This window comes from Capra hircus, chromosome 20, assembly GCF_001704415.2.
Source record: "Capra hircus breed San Clemente chromosome 20, ASM170441v1, whole genome shotgun sequence".
NCBI classification, from domain to species: domain Eukaryota; kingdom Metazoa; phylum Chordata; class Mammalia; order Artiodactyla; family Bovidae; genus Capra; species Capra hircus.
Window position 1 is genome coordinate 20901923 of NC_030827.1, and position 8233 is coordinate 20910155.

Here is an 8233-nt window from a genome sequence, read left to right on the forward strand (position 1 = left end):
TGGACTTGAGCCAACCCTTTTCTAAATACTTTCCAGGGGGTTAGTAACCTGATGTTCTATATAGAACTGGAAATTAGTATTGAAATATTGTGAAATATATCTTATCTTAGATTTAAAAATTTGCCTACTGATCATTAACATAACTTGGATGATCTAAATACTTATACAGAGAGACTATATAAGAAGTTACAAATTCTTTAAACACCAGATTCGTCATCTGTAAAATGGGAATAACAGTATTTTCTACTTAAAACGGATGCAGAATTAAATAAGGCATTTGAAAACACTAAATATGGTGTCCTGCACATAAAAATGCTATTGTCATTAGAGCAAGAAACAATGGTGTTCCTAGGTAGGCACATCTGAATTGTGAAATCTGGAAACAGGAAACAGCCATGTTTTAACTCAGTAGGCTATGTTCCTCCCTCATACTCCAATTCCCTCCATTTGGAAGGCCTAAGACTGCCTCTCTCAGCACCAGAGTAACCTCATGGCTTAATGAGCCATTTAAACGACGCAGTCTGCATAACCCCTTCGGAAGAAGAGATAGATGGTTTCGATTGTAAAACCATAATCAGCACCAGGAGCCGGATTACACTGCTTATTGTCAAAGCAAGCCCATACTGCGGCCCACTCCAACCGCTAACTGCGCTTCTGGCACATTCCACGAGATGGCGCCTTTGCTCCCAGTCTTCGGACATACTGAAGGCGAAGCCTTTCCCAGGCAACTGCCTCCCTCGCCAAGGTTAAGAGCCTGACTTCGGAGAAAGGCTTGATCTAGGGTGATGGGCACTAAGTGGGACTTGGCCATGGTGAGCCGACCGGCCTGAGCCGAAGTCTGCCCCGTTCAGAAGCAGCGGGGAGCTCCGAAGACCCTGCTCCGGGAATCCCTGCCTTTCAAGGGCACGGCCTCCCCGGAGGGACCCTCTAGACAGGAGCGGGTAGGGTAAAAGAGCGGGGTCCGCGGCAGCCCGGTGGCCCGGGGGAAGCCTCACGTGCCTGTGCGGTGGACTCTGGCCACAGTCACCCCATGACACCGGAGGCGTCAGGTTGCGGGGCGGTCAGCAAGGGCTTTGCGAGGGAGGGAACCTGCGATGACCGCAGCGCCGCGAGCCACCGGGTGGGGCCGAGGCGTCGGCCCCCGGGTTTCTACATCAAACCTAGAAGTTCGAACATTCCAAGAACGGGGTGCTGGTCAAGAGGACGGCCGGACGCCTGTGTCCGCCTCCTCATCGCGGGGGGCGCTTCCCCGCGGCCAGACCTCCCGCTTTCGCACGTTCCTCGCGAGCGGAAACCCAGCGGCCCTTAGCGACCTCTCTCCTGGCCCCGCGCGCTCTAGAGGCCGGTGGGCGGGGCGTTGCCCGTGACGTCGCGTTCCGTGTCGATTCTCCGCCCCCTTCTCCGCCCATATATAAGACTTCGCCCGGCGCTCGCACTCGCACAAGTGGACCGAGGCGTCGGGCGCGGGAGGTTGGCAGAGGTGGCGGGGCAGAGCTCGAGGGCAGAGGCCGGCTCGGTCGTGTGTCCGCGCCTCGGAGGTGGTGGCCGGTAGTTAGGCGACGAGGCGACCATGGAGCTCTTACGGACTATCACCTACCAGCCTGCCGCCAGCACCAAGATGTGCGAGCAGGCTCTGGGCAAGGCTTGCGGCGGGGACTCGAAGAAGAAGCGGCCGCAGCCGTCCCCCGAGGAGCCGCAGCCGCCGCAGACCCCGGCGCAGGTGCAGCCGGCGGTCCCGCACCATCATCACCACCACTCGCACTCGGGGGCCGAGATTTCGCGGATTATCGTCGACCCCACGACGGGGAAGCGCTACTGCCGCGGCAAAGTGCTGGGAAAGGTGACGAGCGGTGGGCGCCCAGCTGCCAGGCGGGAGGGAGGTCTGCCCGGGCGTTTCCCCCGCCCTCCACCCCCTACCCCGCGGGCCGGGCCGGGCCGGGCCGGACCCGGAGTCCCCGCTCCCCCGCCGTTTCTCGATGTCTCGGTAATCGGAGCTCGGCGCGGCGTGGGGTGGTTACCTGCCCTCCTTTGGCTTTTGTGCACTGACAGCGCGGGGGTCGCGTTCTCCATCCTTGACCGCGGCTGTCTGCCTCTTCCACGAGCCCTAAGACATTGATCTTGAGGCCAGAAGCGAGGGTTTTCTACACCACACCTAGCCCTCCAGATGCCTCCCCACCCCCACCCCAGAGGATTTCCTTGCACATCTCTTCAGATCCTATTTCTCATCTCCCCGACCCCCAGCCCCGCTCCGTAAAGCTCCTCTTTGTAAAAGGAGAAGGGGCACCGTTTTAACTTAACTGTTGTTAGGAGTGCTTTCCCTTCGTGAAGAAGCTTTTGAAAAAGTAGACCGCGTCCCTCTGTCCACCCTTCCTCATATTTTTGCTTATCTTTCTCGTTTATTTATTTAAAAAAAATCTGCCGTCCATGTTCCTGCCATACTCAATTCCCTCTTGGCTTTGTTTCCTTTCAGGGTGGCTTTGCAAAATGCTACGAGATGACAGATTTGACTAACAACAAAGTCTACGCTGCAAAAATTATTCCTCACAGCAGAGTAGCCAAACCTCATCAAAGGGAAAAGGTGTGTATGACTGTTGAGTAAAATATTTTCTTTGTGTGCAGAGATGGCCCTTCCCTGTTAGGAACATGTCTTCTGCATGTGTAAGCAGCTGGCTTTGCAGAAGTGAAGGAGGCTAATAAGACTGATCTTGCTTTTCGTTTTAGATTGACAAAGAAATAGAGCTTCACAGAATTCTCCATCACAAGCACGTCGTGCAGTTTTACCACTACTTCGAGGACAAAGAAAACATTTACATTCTTTTGGAATATTGCAGTAGAAGGGTAAGTCTTCACTCATCTGAGTGCATGGACTTCCTGCACACTGACCTAGCATTCAAATTGCGCTTTATCTGGCAATTTGATTGTGGACATAATTATAATATGGCAGCATTACCTTTCATCGCTCCTCCTGCATAAGGAAACTACTGATGCTGGCAACTTTATTTGACAGATTCTCTTTTTCCCTTCTCCTCCTCCCAGTCCATGGCTCATATCTTGAAAGCAAGGAAGGTGTTGACAGAGCCAGAAGTCCGATATTACCTCAGGCAGATCGTGTCTGGACTAAAGTACCTTCACGAACAAGAAATCTTGCATAGAGATCTCAAACTTGGTGAGCCTTTCACTCCAAACCCTGACTTTTGTATCAGAGGTGCATGCTCTTTCCCTTTTCTTACATAGTTAAGGTTCTTAGTTGGGATCTAGCCAATGCAGTGTTGCTTCTGAATGATGGCTTGCCTGTTAAGCAGCTGGCTGCCTGCCTCTCGAGTGGATGGATGTGTGTGTACTTGGTTAGAATATTTTTTCAAGAGAATTCAGACTTTTTTGTTGTTGTTGTCCTCCAGGGAACTTTTTTATCAATGAAGCCATGGAACTAAAAGTTGGGGACTTTGGTTTGGCAGCCAGGCTGGAACCCTTGGAACACAGGAGAAGGTAAAAGTCAGAAGGATACATCTTAACTAGGGTTTTGTGGAGATCAAACATGCCCTTTTTATCTTCCAATTAATGTTTCATAGGTTAGTTGATATTAAAATCTGTAAACTGCTACAATGTTAATTGAAGGAAATACTTACTCAGTGCCACTATAGCCTAGGCAGAGTGTCTTCAGCCATAAGTTGATTATGAAACAAATCTTTTATTTGCCTGAAATGTATAAAAGTGTCCTGCTGTACCTGGCCTCAGTTGGCTTAAAGCACTTTGTCATGTGGCTGAAAACAATTGTACATGCATTAAAAAAAAAATTACCAAGTCGTTTGGTGAAATGTCAATTGTTCATACGCCAAAAGTTAAATGTTTCCAAATAGAAATTCAGCGTAGCTTACCCAGAGAACTAAGTTTAAACAAGAGGAGAGTTCCTAGTGAAATCTTCGTATTTTGTTTTCCCAGGACGATATGTGGTACCCCAAATTATCTTTCTCCTGAAGTCCTCAACAAACAAGGACATGGCTGTGAATCAGACATCTGGGCCTTAGGCTGTGTAATGTAAGTAAATGTACCAAAATAATAAAAAGTCAAATTTAGATATAGATTTTAGCACTGGAAAATAATTGCTTTATGATGGTTTCTAAAGAGGTGTTTCCTTGTACACAGGTACACAATGTTACTAGGAAGACCTCCATTTGAAACTACAAATCTGAAAGAAACTTACAGATGTATAAGAGAAGCAAGGTATACAATGCCTTCTTCATTGCTGGCTCCTGCTAAGCACTTAATAGCTAGCATGTTGTCCAAAAATCCAGAAGATCGTCCCAGTTTGGATGACATCATTCGACATGATTTCTTTTTGCAGGTTGGTGGATTTTTTTTTTTCATCTTTTTATTACATGCTCTTGATCCTAATTTCCCAGCAGGTTACTGAAAGACTTTTCTTATGCTTCACAGGGCTTCACTCCAGATAGACTCTCTTCTAGCTGTTGTCACACAGTTCCAGATTTCCACTTGTCAAGCCCAGCTAAGAATTTCTTTAAGAAGGCAGCTGCTGCTCTTTTTGGTGGCAAAAAAGACAAAGCAAGATATATTGACACACATAGTAAGTTATAAGACTTTTTCTGTATCCAGTATTATATATATAAAGTTGATAAGTTAGTTGAAAGAGGCTTTCATAGTAACATAATTTGGCCAGTATGTTAGTAAACTGTTGAACTTTTGGTAGCATAATAAATCTAAATTGCAAACTGTAGTTGATAGTTTTGTTTCAGATGCATTAAAGTGTGCTTCTTGGATAATTGCAGCTGATGGCAAAGATAAAACTGTTGGTTTTGCTTTGAATGCTCTTAAGTTGGTTATTAACGCAAAAGGAGGAAATATGACTTGCTCTGTTTCTACTTGTTTGGATAGAATAATGCTCATAATCCTTTTTCTTGATTTACAGATAAAGTATCTAAAGAAGATGAAGAAATTTACAAGCTTAGGCATGATTTGAAAAAGACTTCGATAACTCAGCAACCCAGCAAACACAGGACAGATGAGGTATGCTAGAGAAGAATAAAGTAGTTATAAACGCTTTATATCATTTCCATTCTTTGCTAATTATCACTTGGATCATAATATATTTACTTAAAAGTTTTTTTTTTCCCCCAACCCTTTAAAAGGAAAGATTTTATCTCTTAGTTTAACAATGCATGCAGTTATCGGAAATATCTTTTACTTGGCTTGTGTCCATTGCTTTGTGATAAGCTTTCCTAGTAATTGCTATAATCTCATCTTAAACTAGAATTCTCAACTTTAGATGAATTTTAAATGCTTGTCATCTGGCTCTTCTCTTCTAGGAACTCCAGCCACCTACCACTACCGTTGCCAGATCTGGAACACCCGCAGTAGAAAACAAGCAGCAGATTGGAGATGCTATTCGGATGATAGTCAGAGGAACTCTTGGCAGCTGCAGCAGTAGCAGTGAGTGTAAGTTGTCAATCACATTTTAAATAGTGACACTCTAAATGCCAGTGTTCAACACTAAGCAGCTGAAGTCAGCTTGGTTTTTGGCCTGATTTAACATAGAAGAAGCAACTTAGAGGGTTGGAGCAATTTTGAGTCCTCTATCCTTAGAATTAGTGGAGGGAGACCTAGCACCTACCATAGCCTGAAGTTTTGTTGTTAATTATTTTATAACTTTCTCTGACTTTTTAGGCCTTGAGGACAGTACCATGGGAAGTGTCGCAGACACGGTGGCAAGAGTCCTTCGAGGATGTCTAGAAAACATGCCAGAAGCTGACTGCATCCCCAAAGAGCAACTGAGCACTTCCTTTCAGTGGGTCACGAAGTGGGTTGACTACTCTAACAAATATGGCTTTGGGTACCAGCTCTCAGACCACACTGTAGGAGTCCTTTTCAACAACGGTGCTCACATGAGCCTCCTTCCCGACAAAAAGTAAGTGTGTCCAGTTAAGGAAGCCCTGTCAGTTGTTCAGTTTTGCCCTAAGGAAAACAGTGACTGACTTTTCCTGTTTCTGTTTCTTTTCTCCCTGTTCTTTAGAACAGTTCACTATTATGCGGAGCTTGGCCAATGCTCTGTTTTCCCAGCCACAGATGCCCCTGAACAATTCATTAGTCAAGTGACGGTGCTGAAATACTTCTCTCATTACATGGAGGAGAACCTCATGGATGTAAGTACCCGGGCTTTCAAGAAGTGATGTTGCAAGTGTGGTCCACAGAGCAGTCACATCTGTATAGCCTCAGTGCTTTTAGAAGTGCAGCGGCTCATGTTCCGTCCTCAGTCTATGACTCAGGAACGCTGGGTGGTGGGGCAGGAACCTCCAGGCCATTCTGGCCCTTGCTTAAGGTTGAGAGGCATTTGCTTAGAACTGAGTGCACACACTGCAAAGTCTTCCTAGGCACTAACTCTCCCATTCTCTCTCAGGGTGGAGATCTGCCTAGTGTTACTGATGTTCGAAGACCTCGACTCTACCTCCTTCAGTGGCTAAAATCTGATAAGGCCTTAATGATGCTCTTCAATGATGGCACCTTTCAGGTAAATGAACCCTTTAAGAAAGTGCATGTTTAGGTCCTAAGAAATGATTTTTACATAGCCAGTTCAATTATTGAGAAAACCCTTCATATCTTGACAATTTAGAGATGCTTAATATTTATGTCTACTTTTTAAAGGTGAATTTCTACCACGATCATACAAAAATAATCATCTGTAGCCAAAATGAAGAATACCTTCTCACCTACATCAATGAGGACAGGATATCTACAACTTTTAGACTGACAACTCTGCTGATGTCTGGCTGTTCATTAGAATTAAAAAATCGAATGGAATACGCTCTGAACATGCTCTTACAGAGGTGTAACTAAGAGATTTCTTGAATGGACCCTATGGGACTCCTCTTTTCCACTGTGAGATCTACATGGAAGTCAGTAGAATGATCTACAGCACGTTGAAGAAGATGGGCAGGTGGTGGTACGAAAACAATTTCCCTGTGGCCTGCTGGACCTGGTGGAACCCGGACCAGGCTGAGGCACACAGTCCTGAACTTTGGACAAGCTGAGAATGAACCTGAATGCAGTTTTCCTTGACGTACCTGTTTCTAAAGGCTTTTCAGACAATTTTGCAGAAAGGTGCATTGACTCTTAACTTCTCTCTGTGGAGAGTGCTTCGGACAGAGGACTTGGAGCTGTGAATATACTTCCTGAAGGGGAGGGAAAGGGAGGACGCTCCCATGTTGTTTAAAGGCTATAATTGGAGCAGCTTTTGGCTGCTTAACTGTGAACTATGGCCATATATATATTTTTTTTGTTTTGTTAATTTTTGAAGACACTTGTGGCTGGAAAAGTGCATTCCTTGTTAATAAACTTTTTATTTATTACAGCCCAAAGAGCAGTATTTATTATCAATTTTTTTTTATGTTGACCATTTAAAACTGTTGGCAATAAAGAGTATGAAAAAGCAGAAAGAGTGGTCTCTTGTCTTTGGTATGACTCCACCACCGCATCGCCTCATTCTTTGATCATGGGTTCTTGGCTCCCTTTGGCGGGACATTGAATGTAGAAGCAGGCTAGAAAGTTCGAACTTTAATTATTCCAGTAATAGTTTCTAGGAAGTCAATCTTTATTTAATACCTGAAATGAAGTCATATATTCTCTGAGTAGATCTGGCTTGAGAAGAGAAGAGCATAACAAAAATATCACTCTTATCACAATCAAAATAAAGGCCTCCTACTATGCAAAAGCAATTTCTCTCTGGAGTATTTCCCCAAAACTTGTTTAGCTTGGGGCTGAAGACTAGAGTAATCTTGTAGAAATAGACCTCTGTTATTAAGGGTCAATAGGTTAAGGAAGTTTTATCTTTTTTTCAAAACAATGTATTTATTTATTTGGCTGTGTCTGGTCTTAGTTGCAGCTTGCAGGATCCTTGTGTCATGAGGGATCTTTCATTGTGGCACATGGACTCTAGTTGTGGCATGGGCTCAGTAGTTGGCACACAGGTTTAGTTGCTCTGTGGCCTGTGGGATCTTAGTTCCCCAACCAGGGGTCAAATCTGTGTCCCCTGCATCGCAAGGCGTAATCTTAACCACTGGGCCACCAGGAAGCACCGGAAGTTTATCTTAATATGGGCAACACTCTTTAATACTTGCACCACCTAAATGTATGCTGCTGCTAAGTCACTTCAGTCATGTCCAACTCTGTGCAACCCCATAGATGGTAACCCACCAGGCTCCGCTGTCCCTGGGATTCTCCAGGC

The 8233-nt window shown here is 45.3% G+C and overlaps 1 protein-coding gene across 1 annotated transcript; it reads left to right on the forward strand.

The window, feature by feature from the left end:
* Positions 1324-7445, forward strand: PLK2 (polo like kinase 2). Its single transcript, XM_018065725.1, has 14 exons — positions 1324-1840; positions 2471-2578; positions 2722-2838; positions 3037-3166; positions 3399-3486; positions 3940-4035; positions 4144-4342; positions 4435-4582; positions 4925-5022; positions 5322-5451; positions 5680-5920; positions 6026-6155; positions 6410-6520; positions 6655-7445. Exons 1-14 carry the CDS (start codon positions 1571-1573, stop codon positions 6844-6846), a joined length of 2058 nt encoding a protein of 685 aa, XP_017921214.1. The 5' UTR covers positions 1324-1570; the 3' UTR covers positions 6847-7445.

Excerpts from the sequence above, each read along its gene's own strand:
- PLK2 (XM_018065725.1), top strand. The coding sequence starts at position 1,571 with ATGGAGCTCTTACGGACTATCACCTACCAGCCTGCCGCCAGCACCAAG. Across the intron at positions 3,487-3,939 it reads CCCTTGGAACACAGGAGAAG|GACGATATGTGGTACCCCAA; the intron begins GTAAAAGTCAGA and ends TTGTTTTCCCAG. Across the intron at positions 4,343-4,434 it reads GACATGATTTCTTTTTGCAG|GGCTTCACTCCAGATAGACT; the intron begins GTTGGTGGATTT and ends TATGCTTCACAG.